At 35.9% G+C, this 26468-nt stretch overlaps 1 protein-coding gene and 1 long non-coding RNA gene across 2 annotated transcripts; one reads left to right on the plus strand and one right to left on the minus strand.

Annotated features, from left to right (window-relative positions):
• Nucleotides 1-1602: 1602 nt before the first annotated feature.
• On the minus strand, nucleotides 1603-26295 carry slc6a11a (solute carrier family 6 member 11a). Its single transcript, XM_030134134.1, has 15 exons — nucleotides 25872-26295; nucleotides 24816-25829; nucleotides 21136-21270; nucleotides 20905-21045; nucleotides 17824-17911; nucleotides 14889-15021; nucleotides 9740-9874; nucleotides 9541-9644; nucleotides 9326-9450; nucleotides 5777-5889; nucleotides 5551-5688; nucleotides 5366-5468; nucleotides 3449-3549; nucleotides 3178-3348; nucleotides 1603-3080 (listed from the first exon to the last, which is right to left on the minus strand). Exons 2-15 carry the CDS (start codon nucleotides 24970-24972, stop codon nucleotides 2970-2972), a joined length of 1755 nt encoding a protein of 584 aa, XP_029989994.1. The 5' UTR covers nucleotides 24973-25829; nucleotides 25872-26295; the 3' UTR covers nucleotides 1603-2969.
• Nucleotides 12854-15563, plus strand: LOC115419393 (uncharacterized). The gene is made up of 3 exons (XR_003935433.1): nucleotides 12854-13008; nucleotides 14381-14386; nucleotides 15552-15563. It is a non-coding gene; the product is annotated as an uncharacterized LOC115419393 (long non-coding RNA).
• Nucleotides 26296-26468: the final 173 nt, after the last annotated feature.

The following is a 26468-nucleotide window of genomic DNA, read 5'->3' on the forward strand; positions in this document are numbered from 1 at the left end:
GTAACTTTAGTCTACTCGCATAGTTGAACTTTTGGTGACACCATGTCTTCACCTCTAAATATGCAGTCATGTGACCAGTAGTTTAAAACAGTGACTCATTTGGAAACCACCTTAAAACTTACCTCAGAATTATGTATTCCATGAAAATAGGTTCTCTCGATATGTATCACTCATTTGAAATATGTTTATTCTGCCTTTTTCGTTCATATTTCCAATGATCGTGCATCTTTCAATAAGATGTGCAGTGACCTGTCAATCAACTGGAGCGGCACTGGCACCTGAGGTGTCCAATCAGGTTCCAGAGTTGGCCAGCACTAGTTAGCAATATTTTCCTCAGAGTCACCTGCCCTACTCTGCCTGTGATTGGCTCATCAGTCCACATGCCTAAAGCTAACCAATGTAATCAGTGACGGCAGTGAGTACTAGCCAATTAGAGGCAGAGTAGGGCGGGTCATGGCTTCACCATCCTAGGGGAAGAAATGGATATTCTGGCTCAGATACTGTACTATACTGAATGGTGCGCATCAGGGGGATTTAGAAGTGGGTATACCCAATGATGACTGAAAAATAAGTGGGTATGCTCCATATACCCCCGTATACCCTGGACTACACTGCATGTAAGATATTGGTACAGAAGTAATTAAACTTTATTTTCATCAAAAATCCTCCCTTAGTAACTATAATAGTTTTACATCCTCCAACTGGCATCTGGACAGGTTGTTTTTTACAGACATTCAGCTGAAATACTTTGCCAGACGTTTTCTTGGCTGGTTGGATTGGTTTTTTCAACCTTGTGAACCAATTCATCCCAGAGCAGTTAAACAGGGTTTAGTTCAGAAGAATGGGCATGACATTCCATGAAAGAATGCTCCAGTTGACTGTTTTTTCCTCTAAATAACCGTTGCAGAGCTTGGGTGTCTGTTTATGGTGAAGCTGGTGTTGAAGTTTGGAATGGTAGTCATGCCTTTTATATTGATCTGTGACAGTGCTGAACCATCAAACTGTTTTTCATGTATTAGTGCACACAAACATGGTCTATATGGTACTTAACCTATATGTATTTAATGATTCAGCATGTTGTCCAAACCCGTTGTAAATAGAAACTTTGCATAGGGGAATGTGATACGTGTTTCATCCAGAATCTACTGTTAATGCCTAAGGTGACAGTCGGATGAGTATTAAGATTTCATTCCAGTATCTATACATCCATTAAGTTATTTGGTCAAAATAAAACTTCATATTGTCTCTTATAAACAAGAAGAACATTTATGTGTCTCTTAAAACAAAAACTTGGTGTTTCTAAACTTCCGACAGGCACAGTATTTTTAAAAGTTCAATTCAAAATGTACTAAAAAGCAAATGCATTTTCCCTATATGTAAAGTATTGTGAAAAATAATGTTGTATAAAACTAAAATGTGGGATTCACTGTTATATAGTTATTATAGGATGATGTAAAAACAGTTTCAACACTTGGCAAGAGGTTCAGGACTAGTGTATACCCTGTGAACCTCAGCTCAGAACATGAATAATAAGATATTAACATCAATAAAACATGCTTTTTTTTTCATTCTGTCCACAAAGTAAAAAAAAAAAAAAAAGTATTTCATGGAAAAATACATGAAAAAAACACCATCGGTATGCAGTAGTTACCCAAGGAAATATCTGAATAGAACAGTAGTATAAGTATAAGACACTATATACTGGTACAAATATTAATTTGACACCATCATGAAGAATAAAATTATTTATTATTAATAAATCATTCATTTTCAAGTGTTGCTTTTTTGCCCATATACTTGGGGAATCCTGAGGAATCCCTTCAAATGAGGTATTTCTGCTACACATGATGAAAAACAAGCCCAATTATCTGAACAAAGCAAAACTTTCAAAATAAAAATACATATAATAGAAACCAAACCAGTAAACACAATCCCATTCACCATTCAATAATCAGAGTTAATGACATTGGCTGAGTTTGAATAAAAACCTCAGCAGTGTATCGCCTGTTGGTGTCAGTAGCGCTGTGGAGTTTTACTTTCACATGAATGGTTCAGACTACAGCTTATGAGCAGGTCATGATAAAAGGCTTTTCTGCTGCATATGCCCATTCAGTTAAAACTAACAGGATACTCAAGTGAATAGAGAGGAGGAGCAGTCAGACAAGAAGCCATTACCAAAACAAAGTTATAAAACCGAGCGTTTTGTAACTGCGCTTCCAAGGCTTACACAACTTCGACAAATGAGTCAGTGAGGTCAAAGGCAGCCAGAGGTGGCAGACAGACAATTATTTCACACCCAAATAATAGTATACAACGTCTTGAATGGTCTTAAAGTACAAAAGCAAAACATTGTCTAACCTTAATCTATACTGTAAAGACTATTAAATTCCTCTAAAAGCAGAAGGCATATACTTTTGATGTACTTATATATTGCTGTGCAAATGTTACAGTTCCAATAGTATACAAAAGTCTTATGCCACCTCTAGTTTTGTTGTTTTTGCATGGTTGAAATTAGCAAACATACTTATTTCTTATTCTCTTTTCAACAAGAATACACAGAATACATGTGCACAGCCTTGAAAGACACACAAACAAACTTACTGGACCACACCACATTATGTTTTGGGCCAATAGCACAGAGCAGATATGTAATAAAAAGCTGGGAAATGTTCTCAGGTAACAATTGCCTTGTTATTTTTCAAGGGACTGGGTGAAAATATATAGGTGTATAGGTTTTGAGGTATTTAACAGCTGAAGAAGAGAAGTAGTTGCACCAAAAAGTAGGCTTTTACACAGTTTTTCAACAAATACAATTTAACATCTCTTAAAAATAATTATCCAGTGCTAAAATATGTCATTGCAACTTTAAACATGTAAGAATAAAAAAAAATACTCAGCAGGTTAATACAGTAAATAATCTGCTGTACATATTTAAGTGTAAATAAGAATGTTTTTAAATGGCTGAAATATCATTTTTCCATTTTTCCATCAGTAGTTCCTTGCACTGAAGCATTCATTTGTACTCTTTCTGTTGCCATCCCTGGAAGGTCATCCAAAGGCTGGGAGATTCTCTTTAACCGCTAAGGAAAAAAAATTTAATTGGTTTAATTTTGAAGAATAAACATGTTTTAATAGGACTCATAAATCATAAAACTTCAACTTTTAAAATTCACTGACCTGCAACAGAGTGCCTTTTCCTTTAGCCAGTCTGCAAATCATGATGAGTGGAATCATAGACAGAGAAGACATGGTCAGAAACCAGCCGATCCAGTACGCCCACCAAGGATACACGTAGATGTTGTTGAACTTCATAGGGTTGTATCTCATGAGCAGAAATATAAATGTACCCTTTAATGGAAAATAAAGCAGGAATAAATGCACATGTTCAGTCAAAAGTAAAGTTCATCCGTACAAATGTTGTTTTTTCCAGGCCAGTTTTAACACTTACACTGCAAATAATCGGGGTGACGTACTGCCAGCAGTACTTGACCAGAAATAGAGGTTTATATCCAATCATGTCCTCAATGTTGTCAGAGAAGCGTTCAGCCCCTGAGAATAAGAAAAAAAATACATGTGCATACGATACAGCAGAAGGAAATTATCATAAAGGTATTCCGTAAATGTGAATGGAAAAGGCAAATTTCTAGAGTATACATAAAATGTCACTTGACTGGTAAATATTTCCAGATATTAGATGTCAAAGGGGAAAAAAATCACAATTACAGCTTGCAGTTTGTAAACATTTTTCTTCTTTTTTTTTTTTTTTCATTGAAATTTGTCGAAAAAGTCAAACACTATTTTTCCTAATAACTTTCTATGTCACAATTTATGTATTTTCTCTTTCAATTTATGGTGAAAAACCTCCAAAAATTACAAAAATGCATCATAAACTGCCATAACAAAAGCTATGGGCAAAAAAACACAACAATCCATGAATTCCAAATGCATATATTAAATGTATAAAACTACACCACTGCAGTAAAATATTTGCAATTAAATAACTAAATATCAATTTGTGCTGAAAAATAAAGACAAAATTAACTTTCCATATCAACCAGCAAATATGAAGTATGAAAGTTGGGTACGATTTTTGTATTTAACCCTCCCGTATCTGGGTGCGCCTTATAGGCACACTTTGCACTTTGTGTTAAAAAATTTCATATTATTTTTCACAATTTAAATAAGGTTAGAATTCAAAAGTTGTTCATTTTTGCACCATCTTTAAAATTCTGGCCACCAACTAAAATTTGCACATTGTAAACAAAAGAAAATTACAAGACTAACATCTGTCTGCCAAGTGTGCCGAAAACGCACTATTTCTTCCATTTGATATGTATGATTAGGGCTGACATTGATTTACAAAAATAAAATCAAATTAGAGCAGAAAAATAAATCAATACATAATATTTAATAGTTTGATTTACAGGTGTGCCATTTTGGCACACTTGGTGACAGATGCTAGTATTTTTTAATATTTGACCTATCGCCAAAAATAATCATGCAAATTAACCAATGTTGCTGTTTATCACGGACATAATCCAGGCTGCAAAAATCAAATAATATGTGATCCACTTTTTATGTAGTGTGTCGAAAAAAATAATTTTTTGTGTTTTTTGCATCCAAAAAAATGGTTTGTTTACATTACAAACACAGCATTTAAAGAGTTAAAAAATATGACAATTATTGAGTATTTGGTATTTTTATTTACAGCTCAAGTTGATGAAATAGAAAAAAGTGTAAAAGAATTAAAAACTAGAAAAGCACTCGGAGAGCGCAGACCTCCGCCAAGGCTGATCAGTGGCCCCCTCCCGTGGGCCCCCCCACGCCAAGGAGGTTATGTTTTTGCCAGGGTTTGTTTGTTTGTTTGTCTGTCTGTCTGTTTATCTGTCCGTTAGTGTGCAACATAACTCAAAAAGTTATGGACAGATTTTGATGAAATTTTCTGGTCTGTGCCCCCCCCGTGGGCCCCCCCACCCCCGATCACCACCAAAATTTAATCATTTCTTCCTTATCCCATTTCCAACAAACCCTGAAAATTTCATCCAAATCTGTCCATAACTTTTTGAGTTATGTTGCACACTAACGGACAGACAAACAAACAAACAGACAGACAGACAGACAAACAAACAAACCCTGGCAAAAACATAACCTCCTTGGCGGAGGTAACAAACTGTATGAAATTTTTTTTGACATTATTCCACAAGTGTGCCAAAAAGGCACACTTGGTGCTTAGTAAGGGCCTTGCTGGATGGGATACTGGAGGGTTAATTATTAAAAAACTCCACACATTTAGTCAGAGGGTGGCACATATTCATTGGTTGATGCTATTTCTGAACAAAAAGGAAAAACAGTAAATAAATCTTACCATAAATCCATCCAATAACTACTGACTGTAGTATTGCCATCAGAAGAAGGGTGGGTCCACTGCAGACATAATGATCAAAGATCTGCAGAATGTATGCGCCAGCCTAAAATAAGATTAGACACAAAGGGAAATTAAATAAGTTGATCAATCACCATTTTTTAATACCAAGCGTCCATTCAGCTCACCTGTGACACCAGTAACAGGTCAACCAGATAGCACAAAGCACAGAGCAGTATCAGCAGAAGCTCTCTGCGACACCCTCTTCGCATCTGGGAAGGGTAGACATCTGATATAGAAGTCATGATGCTTTCAAGCCCAACAAACTGCCGAATGACAAAGATGGGTTAAAAACAGATAACAACACAGACACTGAATGAGCTCTATGGGATCATGAAGAAGGTATGAGCTCACCTGACTATCTATTCCTAATAGGATGATCATGGTGAAGAAGCATATGGACCAAACCTGAGGCCATGGCAGAAGAGTTACAGCTTGTGGGTAGACTATGAACACAAGGCCAGGGCCTGCAGAGAGAAAGCAGCAGAAACCAGCAGTGATGTAGCTGCTTGAAGATGCCAGACTTAGACATCCATAAACCCTATGGCTATGTTCACACTGCAGGAGGAAGTGGCCCAAATCTGATCTTTTCACAGGTGTGGAACTCAAGTCCATTTTTTATGACAGTGTGAACAGCAAAACACATAGAATCTGATCTGGGACACTTATGCTACATTCACACTGCAGGTCTTAATGCTCAATTCAATTTTATTGCTGAAATCAATTTTGTTTTACATAGTTGATCACATTATGATTGAAATGCAACTGCCATCACACTGAACAGTCCTGAACTGACCTGCACGAGCAGAAGAAGATATGATGTCATATGCAGCACAAGGTTATAATAGTTCTGGATTTTTCATTATAGTTTAGTTTTATTTAGTTTTGACTTTTTTTTTCTCTCTAATTCAGTTAGTTTTAATTTAATTTTTTAGAGCAAGTTTGCTAGTTTTTATTAGTTTTCGTTTTTTTTTCTAAATGCTTAGTTTTAGTTTAGTTTTAGGTTGTTGAGGGAAATAAATCTATTTCATATCAATCTGACATTGACAAAGACAAAAACTAAGGGAATTTTATACATAATTTTTATATGTTTTAGTTAGTTTTGTAAGCACACAATACAGTTTCGGTTAGTTATCGTTTTTTTTTTTTAATTATAGTTTTTATTTATTTCAGTTTGCAAAAATGTTTTTACAATTCTAGTTTTCGTCATTTCATTAGTTTTCATTAACGATAATAACCTTGATGCAGCATACTGTGTTTATGGAAGTAAATATGGATCTTTTATGGATGGTTCTGCCTCTTCCAGCACAGAATTGGGACATCTGTTGTATTTCAGTGATGAAAAAGTCAGATGAAATGCAACATGACCGTTCAGACTGAAGTCACATTACAAAACAGTGAATATGTATTCAATTTAGGAACACATATGGAAGAGGCCTGGGTCTGATCTGAAACAATCAGTTTTCTGCAGTTCAGACTGTCAAAAAAAAAAAAAAAGTCCAATTTGGGCCACTTTCACCTGCCCTGTGAACGTAGCCTTACATATTTGGTCATGACTCAGATACAGAACTCCTCTTTTTCATGTGACCTCCATCTGAACAGGCAGATCAGTTTTAATGCAAATTTTACGTCACTTTAAATGAAGATTCATCACGACTCTGCTCTGGAGGATTTCACTGACATGCTATAAAGTCATTCAAATAAAACATACACATTAAATGTAGCTGTAAATGAAACCAAAACATGATTGCTAATAAAATACTGACAGGAACCATTTTACTGTACAATGAATATTTGTAATTCGTCATTAAATTTTAGGCTAAAAGTTACTGTGAATGTATAACTTTTACTTGTAGTGGAGTATTTTCACTGCGTGTATTAATACATTTACTGAAGCAAATTATCTGAGCACCAACACTAGCAATTGACACCAAGGGCCTGATTTACTAACGGTTTGCACATGTAAAAATGTGCGTGTACTTGACTGTGCATACAAAAACATGTTGAAGCTTATCTGCTAACAGGACACAGCGAGGGTTGCGCCTCTCAAATAGGCAAAATAGCTCACACAACCCATTAAGCGTATTTTCTTTGATGAATATGCAATATGGGCGTTTCTGCCAGAATGCACAAAATTATTGGGAGGAGTAAATGCAAATATTTTTTTAGCACGTACAATGTGATTTACCAAACTTGAAACTGATTGCGATGGTTGATTTTGTGTCTATATTTAGCACGTCTGAAAGGCAGGTTTTAACTGGCACTGCTTTGTGCAAAACTGGCTGCAGTTGTTATGGTGGGGAGGCAGCGTACACCCAACCAAAGGCAATGCAGAGAACCAATCTGTTCTGCTCGCATTAACATTTTTGGAATGACGAAGAAAAAATAAATGAGATGTATGGTCCCCCCACTTTGTGGGACTCTTGTAGCAAAGGCTACTTTTCCACTTGATCTGATGATTGTCATTAAAAATACGCACCAACATTCGGCTACAGTGTGATAAAATTATACGCGCCTGACAGTCATTCAATTCAACAACCCCCATGACCCCCCCACCTCTAAAATGAATCTGGCACCGCTGCCCAGCAATGCCATTTTAGAACTTCTAGATCACAGGTGTCAAACATGTGGCCCGGGGGCCAAATCCGGTCCGCCAAAGGGTCCCATCCAGCCCCCAGGATGAATTTGCGAAAAATTGCAAAAGTTACACTGAAGATATTAACAATCAGTGGTGTCAAAATCATTTTAATTCAGGTTCCACATACAGACACATACAGTCCAATTAGATTTAAAGTGGGTCAGAACCAGTAAAATATTATCATAATAACCTATAAATAACGACAACCCCAAATATTCTCTTTGTTTTTTGGTGTAAAAAAGTAAAATTACATGAAAATGTTTACATTACCAAACTATACGTTTAGAAAAAATGTGAATAACCTGAACAAATATGAACAAACGGAAATGTGTTAAGAAAAGTAAATGCAATTTTACCAATATTCTGCCTGTAACTAAATGTTTTGTGCAATTGTAATGCACATGTGTAAATGATAAACTGATAAACCGAGGCATAATATTGTTAAAATTGCACTTGTTTTTCTTAAGACAATTCAAGTTGTTCATGTTATTCAGATTTTTAAGGAAACTTTGTAGATGTAAACCTGATCATAATAGAATTTTATTTTTTCCACTGTTATCATTTCACTGGTCAGGCCCACTTGAGATCAAATTGGACTGAATGTGGCCCCTGAACTAAAATGAGTTTGACACCCCTATTCTAGATGAACTAGAGGATGATTTGGGGCCGGAGTCATCCAACCCCTTCTATGACAAAAATCTTTGCAAAGTTACATTTCCACGCGTCTGGATCATTCCAACCCACTGTTTCCATTAGTGCTGGCATATCCCAGAGCAGTTTTTCCAGCGTATTGTCTCCATGACAACAACCAGTAGTACACACAAAATCCTCATTGAAACTGGGCAGTCTCCAAGACTTTGCACCTGTTGTGATTTCCGCAGGCAATCTTAGTTGATCTCCCTTGACACGCAAATCAATAGCATGTGCATTTTTTAGCACAAGCAAGCAAATTTGCGCCTGTTATTTGTGATTTTAGAAAATCAGGCCCTAACTATGGTTTTATATATCTGGTTTAGTTCAGGACTGTGAGTTCACACTGGAATATAAAAATGGCCACGTTAAAAATAATAATAATAATCATGTGAACAGCAGAAAAAAAGCAGTAAATCATAACTGAGCTCAAAGGCTGGCAGTGTGAATGTCACTACAGGTCCTTTACATCCAAATAATACAGCACACAATGTTAAGAAAGATTTTTGGCTCAATAATCAAAGTAAAAATGAAAATCATGTCCACCAGTATTAACGTTTGCTTAACGTTCATACCTGATTCAGCAACTGAAGCAATGTCAACACCCTGTTTTTGTGACATATAGCCCAGAATGGAAAAAATAGCAAAGCCAGACAGAAAACTGGTCCCGCTGTTCAACAAGCAAAGAAAGAAAGAATCTCTGCAAAACAGAAACAATGCCTTATGTTACTGAAATGTACAGACTGCTGCTACTAAAATCTGAATCCTATTCTTTCTTTCAAGTGCTCACCTGTAACAGTTGCTGTTGTACTTGTTGTAGCTTCCAAGTGTAGTGAGGCATCCAAGACATATGGCATAGGAGTAGAATATTTGGGTTCCAGCATCCATCCAGACCTCCAAACCATAGAAAATAGTCTATCAACACTTGCAAAATAGAATGTAGCATGTTGTTGAATTCCAGGGAGAGTACAGTATGAGGGGAATAATACCTGTGGGTCAGCAAGACGTGCAGGATTTGGGTACAGGTAGTACTTGATCCCATGGAGGGCTCCGGGGAGAGTCATTCCTCTGAGCAACAACACGATCAACATGATGAAGGGGAAGGTGACTGTGAAGTAGGCAGCCTAGAGAGAAACACTGCATTTTAAAAAAAAGACATGCAACTGAGTTTATCTTTGTTGGCCTGGGATGTTAGAGGTAGTCCTGAAACACGAGACACACAGTTTTCTGAATATTTCCTGAAGATATTTTTTCATTATTTATGTTGAAATTTGAAGGGCTGACTACTGTCACATTTATTTATTTATTTTTACCTGTGGCAGATTTCAAGCTTCTGTGTATACTAGTTTTTTGGCATCATTTTACAAAAAAACCCCTCCATAATTGCCTTTCATCCTGTTGTAGTTCAAGTGGTCTGACAGGAAACAAGAATCTCGTTCTTTCTCTTGGTTCTGTTGACAGGTTGTGGAGGGGGACGTTAAGTATGTCGACAGCTTATCCAACTGCTCTCAAGAATCTGTCAAATGTGACAGAATGAGGAGAGAGAGCTACAAGAGAAAGGTGTTTATTCTCAAATTCTGTTTTTGCCCTGCAGCTTTAACACAGCTGTGTTGCACAACTGTGGTCGGCTTCAGGCACAATGAAACGAAGAGGAACCTATACTCATTTAAAATGTGAGGTGGTGGAAAAAAGTTTCCGGACACCATTAACCCCTTATAGGGCACTCAAAGACATACTCCGAAATTCAAAAATTCAACCGTAGTGTGTTATTGGAGGACATTTTCAGAATTGTTTCTTGTTATGTAGAAAATAAAGGTCAGTGAAGTTACCATATTTGGTTCTTTATCTGAAAGTGGCAAAAAAAAACACCCAAAAAATCCAAGAAGTATATATAATAGATACAAGAAAAACACATGTAAAGTGAAAAGAACATCACTTTTAGAACATTACAACAGCATAAATGCTGATCTAGACACCTGTCCACAGCCACATTATCCCTTTGAACATCATTCCTTACATTGGTACCATTACTTCATGGTACCTAGCAAAGCAATTACACTCACTGTTCATGCAGAGGTGGACCTTACAGACCCTGTAGATCACATTTGACCTGAGATTATTGCCTCACTGTCTTTAATGTATGTGGAAATTACCGAAAATAGTCACTTGCCTCATAAAGGGTTAAAATTCTACACAATTTCAGGTATTATCATGAAATATTTCTGGAAAAATGCTTTTTGACGCCAAAAGAAACCTTTTTTTTTTTTTTTAAATAACAAAAATCCACCAGAGCCCAACAGTGAAAGATGCTGATCTGAAGTGATGTAAAAGTTTTTTGAATTCTAATATGACATTTAAAATATCCAGAGTTGTATCTGATGTAGGATCAGATATGGGATGGACCACAATTACAATTTAAAAGATCAGATTCCATGTAATTTGTGCCGTTTACAATGGAATCATAACCAGAAAAAAACACTTGTAGAACGATGTCACAGTGATGCTCTAAAGGGTGTCCCCTGGTAAAAACAACTCTGTCTTCATCCTCATCCTTGTTATTATCCAGTTAGAGTTTTGCCGTCTCCCACCACACATCAGATGAAACTATAAACACTGACTTTTGGGGCGTCCATGTTTACTTCAGTACAACAGCATGCTGCATGTGGCATCTTTATTATGGTTCTTATGTGCATAGAGTTCAGTTCAGGACTGTCAACTGTTCACACTGGGATCTGAGACAGGCCACATAAAATATAATGTGAGCTATCAACAAAGAAAAAATAGATTAAAAAGAATGAAAGAAATCTGATCTGCAATAATTCCAAATTCCACTGTCAGTGTGGACAAAACCATGTCACTGGCATTTTGCCCATCACATACAACTGCAGACCTCAGGCTAGGCCCACTCCCCCACTCAGTGAAAGGGTTGTTGTCACCTTTTACACAGAAGTGAGATAATCCATCATTCTAGTTGCCTCGGCTCCATAGTTGGGGGAGTGTGGCAGGTAGAGCAGACTGTGTGACTGTAAAACAGCATTCTTATTGAATTTAGATTTCTATTGATTTAGAATGAATAGAAGAATATGTATTTACTTTTATGACCACGTAAAACAGCTGCAAAAGGCCATATATGTTGAATACACAACCAGAATGACATAAGAAGACAACAGGAGACAGAAGGCTGAGAATGAGCCATGTATACACTGATCTGCCACAACACTATGACCAATGACAAGTGAAGTAGCAATAATGGTGATAATGTCTTTACAATGGAACCTGGCATTTGGTGGGAAGTAATAGAAAGCAAGAGAACATTTAGTCCACAAAGTTGATGTGTAGGAAAGACCAAAATGATTTGCATAAGCAACTGAGAGACTTTGAAAATTGTGATGGCTAAATGACTGGATCAGAGCATCTCCAAAACAAGAGTTCTTCCTGCTCTGCAGTACTCTAGAGCAGTGGTTCTCAAACTTTTAACAGTGGAGTACCCCCTGAAATATATATTTCTAGCCAAGTACCCCCAACTCTCGCTTCAGCATTGTTGGTTGAAAAAATTTGGCAAAATTTGTTTCCGTGCCAAAGGTGTCTGTTTTTCTTTCAAAACTTTGTAAACAAACAACATATATTTAACTTCTGTCAGTCTGCCCCAGGGCAGCTGTGGCTACAGATGTAGTTTACCACCACCAGAGGGAGAATGTGAGAGCAAATGAATAATGGGTCAATAATGTAAAGCGCTTTGGGTGTCTAGAAAGGTGCTATATAAATCCAATCCATTTTATGTATTACAAATAACAAATCTTTATAAGCAAATTTTGTGCTAAATATAAACTGAAAAGTGCCCTCTTTCATTGATAAGAAAAATAAATTAAATGGTCATTATCTTTTGTAGATGAAAGGTTCATTTATTCATGAATTACTTAATTTCTCAAACTCATCTTGAATAATATAGAATAGAAATATTCCCAAAATGTTACCAAAGCTTTAAATAGATGACAGACAATAATAATATAAAAAATAAAAAATACTGAAATGAAATAAGATCAGGAGTGTCAGTTTTATTATGTGAAAGTATTTATTGTATTTTAGATTTCAGCATTAATTCTAATTATTTATTTTGTATTCGGTACATGATGACTTATTTAACGTAATTTTCCCCAATAATTTCAAGTACCCCCAGGGCTTCTTCCAAGTACCCCTGGGGGTACATGTACCCCCATTTGAGAAAGACTGCTCTAGAGGACAACCCACTGTCACCCCAGTCAAGCATCTGTGGGTAGGTAATATCAGTACCACCTGCCTGTAGTTATGCAGGTCCTCCTTTTGGTGCCAAAAACAGCTCCTACAGCTGTGGAGATGTTCTGTCCAAGAGTGGGATACCAAGATAGTAAGACCAAAAATCACCACTCTGAGAAAAAGTGCTTAAAGAAGAAATGCTGTGGTTATTTCAAGGTCGTATCTGCACAAATAAGAGCTCACACAGCAACCAAGGACAGTCGGGTGTGAGGAGAAATCTCTGCCAATCATCTATAATAAAATGGTAAATGGTCGGTACTTAAATAGCGCCTTTCCACACTTCTGTGGTGCCCAAAGCACTTTACAAAGCCTCACATTCACCCATTCACGCATACACTCATACACCAGCAGGCAGTTGCCGCCATGCAAGGCGCTGCCAGGCCCTCCTGGGAGCAGTTTAGGGTTCAGTGTCTTGCCCAAGGACACTTGGACATGTGGACAGTAAGCAAGGTTATAATAGTTTTGGATTTTTCATTATAGTTTAGTTTTATTTAGTTTTGACTTTTTTTTCTCTAATTCAGTTTTAATTTGTTTTGAGAGCAGGTTTGCTAGTTTTTATTAGTTTTCATTTTTTTTCTAAATACTTAGTTTTAGTTTAGTTTTAGTTTTTTTTTTTAATTTTTTATATCTTTTCTCTTCTTCTCTGTCGTATTCATATAAATCCCAGACAGGACTCTGCTGCTTTCTCCCAACTTTAGTCTCCATGTTTCCAGGTAGAGTGAGGATCAGAAGACGACTATAAACTACAAGTGACGGACTGTGAAGTGTCGTATGGTGCCGCTGGCTAAAAATTCTAGAGCGAAATAAATCGATTTCATATCAATCCGACATTCACAAAGACGAAAACGAAGGGAATTTTATCCATAATTTTTATCCGTTTTAGTTAGTTTTGTAAGCACACAATACAGTTTCAGTTAGATATCGTTTTTTTCTATTAATTATAGTTTTTATTTATTTCAGTTAACGAAAATGTTTTTTCAATTCTAGTTTTCGTCATTTTGTTAGTTTTCATTAACGATATTAACCTTGACAGTAAGGCATGATTCAAACCGCCGACCCCTTTGGCCATTGGACAACCTGCTCTACCAACAAGCCTTGAAGACACTTTTATTCTCAAAAGTTTCTGTCAGGCGCTAACTGCGTGCACTAGATATATTATAATGATAACAGTTCACACACAGGATGGTGTTTAGCATATAGGATGACATTTTGAGACAAAGAACAATGGGATCACACTACAGGATGTCCAAATCCCATAACAGAGTAGGACACGTACATACACAGACACAACAGGGACACACAGTACTTGTTCTGTCTCCCAGTCATCACCATCACAGTTTGAAGTAAAAACATCTGTATGCTGCCCATTTTGGTCCTTCCTACATATTAACTTTGAAGTGTAAATGTTTACTTTTAAGCCTAATAGAACCCACCCACTGGCTGGAGCTACTATAATAAGATTTTCAACTTTTTTACCTCTTCACCTGTCAGTCATCAGAATGTTATGGCTGATCAGAGACTGCTCAGATTGAACAGGTACCACCATATTTTAACAGTAGCTCAGAACGGACTCCTTTGCACTTTTCAGTTTTTTTGTGCACTATTCTGGCCACAATTTGTCACTTCACAACCAGACTTCACTAAATATTACACACTGACTCAAATGTAGGGGGAAGTATAAATGTAATAACCCACTAATATAAGAATGTGGTTTAAAATGATAAGATGAAGGCACTAAAATTTCACTTGTAGATAAAAAATCTCTTAAAAGAAATAATGAATGAATGAATGAATGAATGAATGGATGAATGAATGAATGAATAGAGTTTATCATTTCAGTCTTACCTTTCCTGTGGATTTCACTCCCTTCCAGACACAGAAGTAGCAGATGATCCATGACAGAAGGAGGCACAAAGAAAGTTCCCACTGTATTTTTCCTAAGTCGTCTATGCCAGTGGAGATATTCAGCACACGTCGTCTGTAACAATCATCAGACCGTTAGAGATGTGAAACAGTAACTGAACAGTATGCAGGTTCTGGGTATGTGTTTCTGTTTTTTACAAACCAACTGACTGTATTTTACTCTTATGTTATTATAGATATAGATGACATGTGAGAATCATATACATATTTTAACATTTGTTGAAGATGAAAATGACACAGTTGGCTATAAACATATTCCTAAATATTTTCATTGTACTGTGTTCCTGAGTATTCTATTGAAATAGCACCAACACAGCTCATGTTTTGGTAATGACATCAGCTTGCTCTTGGCAGGAATCATCACCAAGCCCTTCCCTGGATCTCATAATTAGGTTACAAAACGTGCCCAAACTGGAAATGGACCAAAGTTTCTATTGTGTGCAAAGGATTTCATTCATGCCATATAATTTAAAGGCATTGCCACAAATAAGCAAATTTTACATCAATTTTTGTCCATCTGAGAATGTGATAATATGAATAAAAGTAGATTCAAACTTCATTCTCACTCTCTTACACAAAAACTAGTGCTGCAGCTTTCATGAAAGTCAGACAAAAGCAAAAATGCCCCAAGGATATGCACATACCTGGACAAACAAGTATTGTAACATAACAAGGAGCAAGGACATTCACTCAAAAGTGAAGCTGGTGCTCCAAGCATTGTGAAAGAATGACTGACTATATGAGCTGAATATGATAATGACTGACAATTAGAGAGCGACCTTAATGGTTCATGTACTTAATGTTTGTCATGGACATTATAAGGCAGCTGTCGCTTCAAAGGTTGGAGAAGTGGCTTTTGACTAAAGTATCAGTGGTTTGACACCTCAGACCGGCAGGTAGTAAATTGTTGGCTAATGTGCACATAAACAAGGTACTTCACCGCTCATTTGCTCCCCAGGCGCCTGACACAGCGGCTCACTGCTCCTAGTCTGCAGCGTGTGTGTGTGTTTTTGCATGTTCACCAAGTGATGGGTTATGTAGAGGGCTGATTTCAGTGTGTGTCACATGTCCACATATATAATATACTGACAAATAAATATTTGAAATTCTTCAGAAATATTACTGATAAGGCACAAGGTGGTATGCTAGTAAAGCCATTGGAGACTGATCTTGATTTTAGTACTTTTACATTAACAAAAACCTTTACATTTGTTTTAATCTTTCTTTTATGGTTTTATTTGTTCTCTGCTTTGGTCAAAGAAAATTAGAGTTTAGCGCTGAAAGACCAAGACAGTCATGGAAACTGCTGGTGTAGCAGAGATATGGTCAGGTTTAGTTTTCGACTGGTATCAGTTTGGGTTTGTTTTATATTTTTTCTTTTTCATGTAGTTTTAGCTTATTCAATTGTAGCATGTTTGCAGTGCAGCAGATTTATGTGCCACACTTTCACAGCATGAAACTTTAACGCTCTTTTGAGCGACCATGATTTTAATTTACCACCCTGTCAGAGGCCCCCTGACCCCACAATGACTGATGACTTTACTATTGAAGTTCATCTTTATTAAAATCAGAGCCTAGTTAGTGTCAAACTGACTATACATTACTAAATTTGAAATTACAGAAGTTAATGAACAACTGTGTCAACACATCCTACTCTGTGTGAGAAGTATTTTGTCCTGACATGTACTACAAAATTAAAAGTGATAAATCATTTACAATCGAAACACTTCAAGTAAGTGTTCAGTGGCAGTAACTGAAGGGGTGAAGAAAAGGTGTGAAAGCCTTTAGCAGTTCTGTCAGTACTCCAAATTTATGATTGTTGTGGTTTTTACTGTGTATAACATCACTTTGGAGAAGTTTTGGTTCCCTGTTAACAAAACAAATCAGCCATTAAGCAATTCAAGGCTCATCCTTCATGACAATATCTAGGAAAAGAGTGTTTTCAGTTTAGTTGCAGTGTAATAATTTAGGTAAAACATTTAGACATTTATCTTTCTGATACTGGGCAACACTCTGGTGTATATATGTTGAATAACTGACCCTTTTGTAGAAAGTGTTATAATTTATTTTAATTATTGTTTTAATTATTCTTATTCAATTTGCTGATCTTATAGTTGGTTATAAAAAACTCAGAGTAAATTCAAAGGTTGTTATGTGAAAACAGAAGAAACGGAAGAAAAAGTTATTTTTTCAGTAGAATATATCATTAACTGAACATAAAAACAGGTGTCTACAACCCATGTCATCTAAGTAGGTCATATCTAATGCTGCTGGAAAGCTGAGAGAATTGATTTTACTGGAATTATTTAAATGTATTGATATGATTCATGGTTCAAAAGCTACTGAACATTTGAGGTCAGTGGATGTTTTTGGTCAATGAAGGTTGGGTTAATAATTTAAATATGTAAAATAATAAATTCTTTTAACAGCTTATTTTCTCACAGAAATTACATCCTCCTTAATTAGCTTATTTTCATCCTTATATTTATGTCAAGCAGAGCATTTACACAGACAAACACAAAGTGTAAAATTTAGTGCAGCAGGGAACCTTTTTTAATGCCATCCTCCATCTGGGGCGTGGCTCAGTTGGTAGAGCCAGTGACCAAAGGGTTGGCGATTCGAATCCTGGCTCTGACTGTCCACATGTCGAAGTGACATGCAGATACTGAACCCTAAATTGCTTGTGGTAGTGTGCAGCAGCTGCTTACTAGCGTATAAGTGTGTGTGTGAGAATGTGACCGCTGTGAAGGCGTATAAAATGTGCTATATAAGTGCAGTCCATTTACTGTTTCTTGCACATCTTGTAATGTATGAAAATACATAAATAAAAAAAGATTGATTGAAAAATTTAACTTACTGCCAAAACTCTAAAACAGAGGATGATGTTTTCAAAGGTAAGGTCCCATTAGCTGTTGTATTGTAGTTGTTTAGTACCACACAAGCATCTGAAAAACATTAGCATTACATGAGTTAAAGCACCATCACAGAACCACATATTATACTTATTTGATATGTTCTACACACTAGTACATATCATAGGGTTTTGGCTGATGGTTGTCTGGGATAACGTGTTTAACTTTCATTTCATTTTCATTTCATTTTGTTTGTTTATTTCAAGCATTTACAGAATACATGCAAATTCAAAATTCAAAAAAATCATTCATCTATACTCGAAAAGGAGTGGGAAGAAGAAAAACTTATTTAATCCCACCCCCATTCTCATCATCAAATAACTTAACATAATAACATTTTAAATACTCACTCCTGTCCTTTGACTTCAAGCCAGAACAATGAACAAAACAGGCCTAAACCAAATTAGAATGAACTCATTTGACAGTATTTACATTGCATAACCAAAATGTGTGTTAAAAAAAAGAAACAAACTACATTCCTGGTGGTGTTACCACAGGTAACAGTTAACTGTCAACTTACGTGATAATAATTACATACCAACAATGGTAAAAACAAAAAACTGCAGTACCACACTGGAAAAGAACACCAATAATTACATACCAACAATGGGAAGAAAAAAAACCCAAAAAACTACAATACCACTAATGGCACAAAGGGGAGCACATACCAGCAATGGTAAGAACAATACCAGATGGTAATGGACAACACAGAGCAACTAGATGAGGAACAACAACCACACATTAACATTTAAGAGAGTATTTATGGAACATCAGTTTTTAAGACCCTCCATCCTTATACCGGGACCAGACCATATTTTTGTACAACAGTTTAAATCGGTGGATATTTTGACATTGGTTGTGTTGGATGTCCAGACTGTTCCAAAGTTTCACTCCACATACAGACAAACAAAAACGTTTACGAGTGGTTCGAACTTTGGGTAATGCGAAATCTCAAAAGCCTCTCAAATTATGAGTACTCTCCCGAATTGTGAAGTTTTTTCGTATATTACTTGGTTGTAATATGTTGAATGCTTTAAATAAGATTATTGCTGTATAATATTTTACAAGATCATGGATTTTTAATAGTTTTGACTGAATGAAGAGATTGAGTGTGTTCTAGAAATCCAACCTTATGTATGATCCGTACTGCTCATTTCTTTAATATGACTAATGGATTTATGGTGCATTGGTAACCGTTTCCCCACAATTCAATACAGTATGTGAAGTAAGGGAGGACCAAGGAGCAGTATAAAGTATGGAGTGCATTTTCATCAAGGTGTGTTTTCACTTTATTAATGATTGAAAGGCTTTTGGAGATTTTTGTTTTTATGTGTCTGATGTGGGCTTTCCATGACAATTTACTGTCTATTATAACCCCTAAAAATTTGTTTTCATTTACATTTACGACTTTCATTAAATACGTGACTGTTTTGCTGTTACTGTGAAGTATTGTTTCCCAACATTTTACAAAGTCCATCACAGCCCAGTTCCCTAACAACTTTTTTCTCTAAACCATGACAAAAGTGAATATGCGTTAAATGCATGTTTTATTACCATTTCAGGTAAACCAGCATTTTTGTGAGATTTCCATTTTCAATTTTTCAACTCTTGCTGATGACTTGGTTCCCCCTTGCCTGTGCCCTGTGTGGAAAACCACCTTCTCAGCTGGTCCCTAGACTCCCTCATGTCAAAGAGAAGATGGATTTACTCATGCACCCAAGACTGATAGATTTACCTCAGAGCTATAGAGCAGGGGTGTCAAAGTAATTTTCTTCCGGGGGCCACATTCAGCCCAATTTAATCTGAAGTGGGCCTGACCAGTACAATAATAGCATGACAGCCAATAAATAATGACAACTACAAACTGTTTTAGTGCAAAAAATAATATTCAATTATGCCAATATTTACACTTAAAAACTATCCAAACAAAAAGGATGTGAATAACCTGAAAAAAATGGAATTGTTAAGACATATAAGTACAATTTTATCAATATTATACCTCGACTTATCATTTATACATATGCATTACAGATCAGATCGACTAAGACACAAAACTTTTAGTCACAGGCAAAATATTGTTAAAATTGCACTTAATTTTCTTCAGACATTTCAGGTTTTTCATATTTGTTCAAGATATTCACATTTTACAGGATAGTTTGTTAATGTAAACATTTTCATAATTTAATGTTTTTTTTTGCACTAAATCAAAGAGAAAAAAATTGGTGTTGTCATTATTTATAAGTTATTATGATATTATTTTTGAGTTTGATGCCCTAACTTGCAGTTTGCAAATTCATCCCACGGGCCGGATTGGCTGGTTTTGGCCCCTGGGCTGCATGTTTGACACCTGTACTATAGAATGTTACTGCTGAGACTTAACCCCTTCCTGATGTAACTGTTGGTGACTCCATCCATTCTGTTGGCTACAAATAATTTAACCTTGCAGACTTTCAATGAACCGTTACTTAAGCACCTCCAGACCATCATTTTCTCTTGGTTTGTGCAGCTGACCTGATTGTAAGGGTGCTTTCTGGGCTTTCCTCTATAACTTATCTTTTGTCTGATAAATGTGCAGACCACTGAACATAATAATAAAAAAAAAAAAACCTCTGTGCCAACTACATATGCCCTTCTGGAGGAAGTTAGAGTGAGATTCTATGTCATTATAGCCAACTCCTCCTTCTCTAACCTTTGGGTTAGTTTCTCTTCTATTATTTTCATGTTTTGCTTAATTTTAGTCATGACTATTTTTATGTTGAGCACATATTTTATTATAATTCAATCCTTATAATAAAAAGAAAAAACACAAGTAACCATCTGATTTCTTCAACTTTGACTCAGGACCAAATATCTTATTTTAAACCTGAATAAAATAAAATAAAATAAAAAATTCAGTGTAATATTTACAAATATCAACTGATAGTGACATTTTTATTGGGATTAAAAGATATTGATACTGTTGCACAGTCTTCATTGTTGGTATATCAAAGAGTAAAAGTTACTTGATATTTACAGTATTCATTTACCTGTGTTCCATGTGTTATTACAACTGGCCCATGGTAACTCTCCAGAGAATGAAGAAAAAAAGTAGAGGAAGGCCCAGGCTAAAATCACGATATAGCTGATGGATCCATAGAAAATGATAATTTGGCCGGCATATCCCATACCTGAAAATAATTAATGATGTTAATATTGCATTTCCTGAACATGCCTTTCTTAAAACCTAAAATTGTGCTCAGTCATAGTCCAGGCATCACCTTCAAACAATGGGCAGACCTTTCTCCAGCACATGATTCCCCCCTGACTGGTGTATTGTCCCAGAGCTGTTTCTAGTATGAACAGAGGGATGCCACACGTCACAAGGAACAGGAGGTAGGGAATGAAGAACACACCTGAAAATGTGAACAAAATATTGCAACATAATTAGATAGGCCAGTTACATGTGCTAACTGGTTTAATTTAGCTGAAACCAGTCAGCCAGATAGGTGTAAAACAGGTATGGCATAATTAAAACCCTCAGGGGTTCTAGCCTCTTTTGGCTGTGTTTGAATACTCATTATTTTGCCTTTCTTTACCACACAAAAAGTGTCTACCATACTCCTGTTCAGTATATTTTTCAGCACAACTTCACCCATACAATCTGATTTTTTTTTCACTTTAACCGACTTTTTTAACATATTGGGCCCAAAAATACACAAAAATCATTAAATCTGAATGGGAAAAAAAATAGGATTTATTCCAATAAAAACCACAAACATGCTCAATGAACAGTGCTGTGAAAATGTCACATGATGTAATCATGCCATGGATCTTGAAGAGCTAAAAAGATATTGAAATAGATGCATTTTACATTCCTCTGCAGCAAGCTTCAGATTTTATACTACGTGCACTGAGAACAGCAATGAACTGATCACAACTGTAGCATCTGCTGAAGTTCCCAGATCAAGCCTCAAAAAAGTTCACTACATTGAAATCATGCACCATATTTCCATCCATCCATCTTTAGAATTGTTTAATCCTCATCAGGGTTGCAGGGGTGCTGAAGCCTATCGTGGTTATCTTCAAGGCAAAGGCGGGGTACACCCTGGACATATTACCAGTTTGTTTATTTGTTTATTTATTTCAAATATAACATTAAAACAGTTCTTCACAGAGCTGATATTTACAGACAAATAACTATTCACTCTCACATTTACACCTAAATGTGGATTTAGATTGACCTATTAACTACACTGCTGCTCATAAAGTTGGAATAATTTTTTATTCATGTTTATACACATCTGTGAACACGTTTTACCAGGTGCAATGATTACATACTGAGTACCAATTCATTCATCAAGAATAAGTCACATTGTCACAATCCTTTCATGGGAAGAAGTAAAACATATTTTATTCCAACTTTATGGGTGACAGTATAGTAACCCTTAAAGACCCAAATCAGACCAAAATCATCCTCTGATATACAACGTCTAACACCTGTTGATCCAATAATCCTATCGAAACATGTAAATAATTGGTGTAAAATCTTTTCAAGATCTTTTCACGGTCATCAGATATGACCCATTTGGACGTTCAGAAGCTCCGTAGTGAACATGTAAACACTGTCATCTTCCACAACATTGATTCACCAGTAAAACCCATGGAGTTTGATAAATGACAGTGGACAGACACACTTGTTTTTACGTCCAGTTATTGATATCTTTGCTGAAAATGTGACTTTTTCTTCAGTTCTCTGTTTTGTTATAACCTTTGAATTTATTGAGTTTTCATGAACATCTACATTAACTGTAGGAAATTAAATATAGGAAAATACATGATTCACAGTATTTATAAAAAAAAGCAAAATACAGAGGATAATATTACAATAAATGGTAGTAAATTGCTTAAAAATGGTTAAATAGAGAGAGAAATTCATTTGAGAACCGCCACAAAAGTAGCTCTGGGTCTTTAAGGGTTAAGGTGCACGTCTGAGTGTCGGTGTGAGGAAGCCAAACCCACACAGACACAAGGAGAACCCAGGATTGCTGACTTGCTGTTAGGTGAAAGTGCTGGGTAAAAAATAAAATGGATAAATGCCTGGTGCCTATAATATAATATGATACAAATTGAGCCTAATTTGCACAGCTTTTGCTTTAATTTAAAACATTCAGTAGAATTATGTTGCTATTTTCAGCGTCTGTTCTAGATCACTCATCTGAAGAGTTACTGTTCAATCTCAATCACTGCTGGTGTGCGTATATGAATATTTTAGCAAAACTGTCATTTGTAGAAACCTAAAAGCTCTGCAGGAAGTCTAGTAAGTCTAGTTACATTTTAATCTAAAGTCCTTTGAGACACTGATTAAGTAAAAGTACAATAACAGTCGACAAAAACAATCACATTGTCATTGTGCCTAAAACAATAAGAACAGGTTTTTAAGAAGTTATTCATGGTGTCTCAAAAATGTACTAAGCATTTCCAAGTCTCTGGATATTTCCATATTTACTAAATGTTTATGTGACCTTGTGAAGCTTTCAAGAAATAAAAACAACACTGAAAAAACGTCACTGAAAGAAGACAGTCAAGTGTAGCATGATTGAAACCAATGAGTTTAAAGTGTGTTAAGTTGACTATTTATTGTTTTTTTTTCTTCTTCTAAATTAAATTTGACTTAATTTTACAGTTTTACTTAAAAATATATATATATATCAGTAATTCAGTGATTAACTTGTTGTTTTATTCAGTAAATGTTGCTTTTATTTACTCACACAAGTAATTTTTTTGCAATGTTGATGATTTATGCAGGAAACATTAACTGGAATAAACTTACAACATTTATTAGTGCAGCAGTTCTTGGTTAAAAAAAACACCTAAATAATGCAAAAATCACCTCTCAGTCCTGGATCCCAATAGGGGATGGAGTGAGTGTGTAAATGTAATGTACATGTACCTATAACCCAATTCTATAACAACCTGTAGGAAAATGAAGAGGCAGAAGTCAGTTTGTACATTTCTGAAGGAGACAAGAGGAGATAATTTGGGTAAATTATTTTCCTGCCAACCTTGGTCTGGAGTTAAGGACAAAGCGAGAACAGAATAACCTATGTCCTACAGCTGAGGACAGTGCAGCCCAAAACTTTGCTAGTATTCAGTAGATTACATAGACATATGTAGAAAAACATTTCAGTACCTGTGTTGGTGTGTTGGCTTGTTCATCAGCAGGATTATACAAAAAATATCTTATCGATTTCCATTAAACAAGTGTAGGACAATGGCCAAAAATGAACCCTTACATTTTTTTCTGCCTTTTTAACCTGACATTACAGGGTGTGTAGGATTTTATCCTTCATGACAAATCCAGAGTCATAGTTCAGAATCACATGCTCACATTATAGCGTTCCTGGAGACAGAGGCTTAAACATTGTTTTGGAACTAATTACACCAGCATTGAATGAGTTTTAAATATGCATTGTGTCTGTTTAAATAACTCATGTTAAGTTGTGAATTAGCATCAGGACTGAAGGCTTTTGTAAAAAAAAAAGATTGGACAGATTTAGCAAAGAATGTGACTATTCTTTTTAAATAAGCACTGACACTTCATTATTTTCATAGCTCTCCAGAGCCTGTCAAAACCTGTTGATCGTCAGATGTGAAGCATGAGGAAGATAAAGACAGAATAAGAGTGTTTTATAAAGCACAATTTTACTTTATTTGTGGATAAAGGAAACATTAAAACCATTACACATGAAAAAGTTTTTCAATTTCATTCATTAATTTTAAAATGTAATAGTTTAATAATTTCTAATGTTTAATATGTAATGTTTTTCATTCATAAGTGGTGATTGTGGTGAACCATGCAACATTTGACATTATATTTCTGGTTACCAATGCACTGAAATAGTTTTAAACCATTTACATCCTGCACTTGTGTTTTAGAAGACAGAGAACATATACTCACCACCTCCGTTTTTGTAACACAGATATGGAAACCTCCATACATTTCCAAGTCCAATAATAGCACCAGCTACGGATAGAAAAAACTCCTTTTTGCTTGCCCATTTTCCTCGTTCCTCCACTGCATCCGAAGTACTTTTTGGAAGAAAAAAGTCTGCCATTCTGCTGTGGGACAAATGGTGTAACACTAAGACTGCATAGGTCCTTGAGTTTCTAGAGTGACTGTCTGGGATCTGTCTGATGCAGATTTATATGGCTTGCTTAATTGACAGGCTGAAAGGTATTTTAGCCACAAGGGGGACCTCTAGATGTACTCTAAAAAGTTACTTGCCAGCAGGACGTGCTGAGCGAGGTATTCAGTGTGTCGAATTTCTTTAACAACATGGTATTCAAAGCTGTGAAAACAGGAGTCACACTAGGAAGAATAACTAATAATAAACCAGACAGATACTTTGCCTCAGGAAAAACTAATTATACACACATTAAATTGTCAGCCTTAACTCATTGCATGTTAATATAGTCCTTTGGAATAAATAATATCACTAGTTTTAAATGCATCACTGTTTGAAGGTCCTTCTAATACGGCAGTACTCTCTGTGTGTATTGTTTGTTTTGCGTTGCCAGTTTATCCCAGAAGGAAAATATGGTTAAAGCTTTCCAGCAAAATAACACAACAAAAGGGGAGGGTGGGATGCTTTGGTACATATAAATTGTTATTAAAGGCAACACCCCAAGTTACTTTATTAGTCTGAGTGCAAAATGACATGTACATAAATCTTCTTTATGTAATGACTTTACAAAAACATTCAGTGTGATAACGTAAGTGGTAAATAGCCAGAATTTTGCCTAAAGCAAATCTTACTTAACTCTTCACGTCACGTGCATTGAAAGAGTTATGAAAACCATTCAGCACTGTGAGGGTATGTAATGAGTACATGTTTTTCATGTAATACAGTGAAGTGTTTTTTGTTCCTTTAGATTTAACCTGAACTTATTGAATGCCTCTAAGAAAACTTTGCTGCTGAGTTTAAGTTTTGGTTGGCTAAACGGGACAAATCACTGCTTCGCCTTTGAGCCCCCCCTGTGCTCCTCATGGACACTTTTTGTTCAGCGCATGATTTTCAGGTCACATCAGGGGGGCACATGATGATATTTGTTCCTCTTCTGAAAAGAGAGACACTTCCCAGCAGCAGCTGCAGCAGCTTGTTGGCTGCTATTGTGGGCTTTTTAGCTCACACTGGGTTTTTGGACTGTCCACTCTAAGCTCTTAGATACACATTTTTTCAGTTTGCAATAGAGGAATGCATAAGCTCTTTTTTTCTCAAGTGGTAAGGCACTCAGAAGACAAAGAAGCCTGCTTTACTTTGGTCATGTCTGTAAGATTTCATTCATACACATGCAATGATGGCAATTTAGACATTTAGTTAAAGGACCCTGACAAATGCTAATACTCAGAACTCATCCAATTAACATGAAGGGTACACTGTAAATTAGATAGACAAGATAAAAAAAATGGATTTAGAAATGTCCGATAATTTACTTTGAGTTAATTTAATTCCTTACTTGAAATGTTCATACATCTGTAGACATGCTTATTTCTAGATTTAACAATCTTAATTCAAGAAATCTTGTCAAGTGAAATTATCTTGCTGCATGG

The sequence above is a fragment of the Sphaeramia orbicularis genome, chromosome 5, assembly GCF_902148855.1.
Source record: "Sphaeramia orbicularis chromosome 5, fSphaOr1.1, whole genome shotgun sequence".
Lineage (NCBI taxonomy): Eukaryota > Metazoa > Chordata > Actinopteri > Kurtiformes > Apogonidae > Sphaeramia > Sphaeramia orbicularis.

Coding starts and splice junctions, on each gene's coding strand:
- slc6a11a (XM_030134134.1), bottom strand. CDS start 24,972: ATGGCAGACTTTTTTCTTCCAAAAAGTACTTCGGATGCAGTGGAGGAA. Junction 21,046..21,135: donor GGTCTGCCCATTGTTTGAAG/GTGATGCCTGGA, acceptor AATTATTTTCAG/GTATGGGATATGCCGGCCAA. Junction 3,081..3,177: donor GAAAAGGCACTCTGTTGCAG/GTCAGTGAATTT, acceptor TTTTTTCCTTAG/CGGTTAAAGAGAATCTCCCA.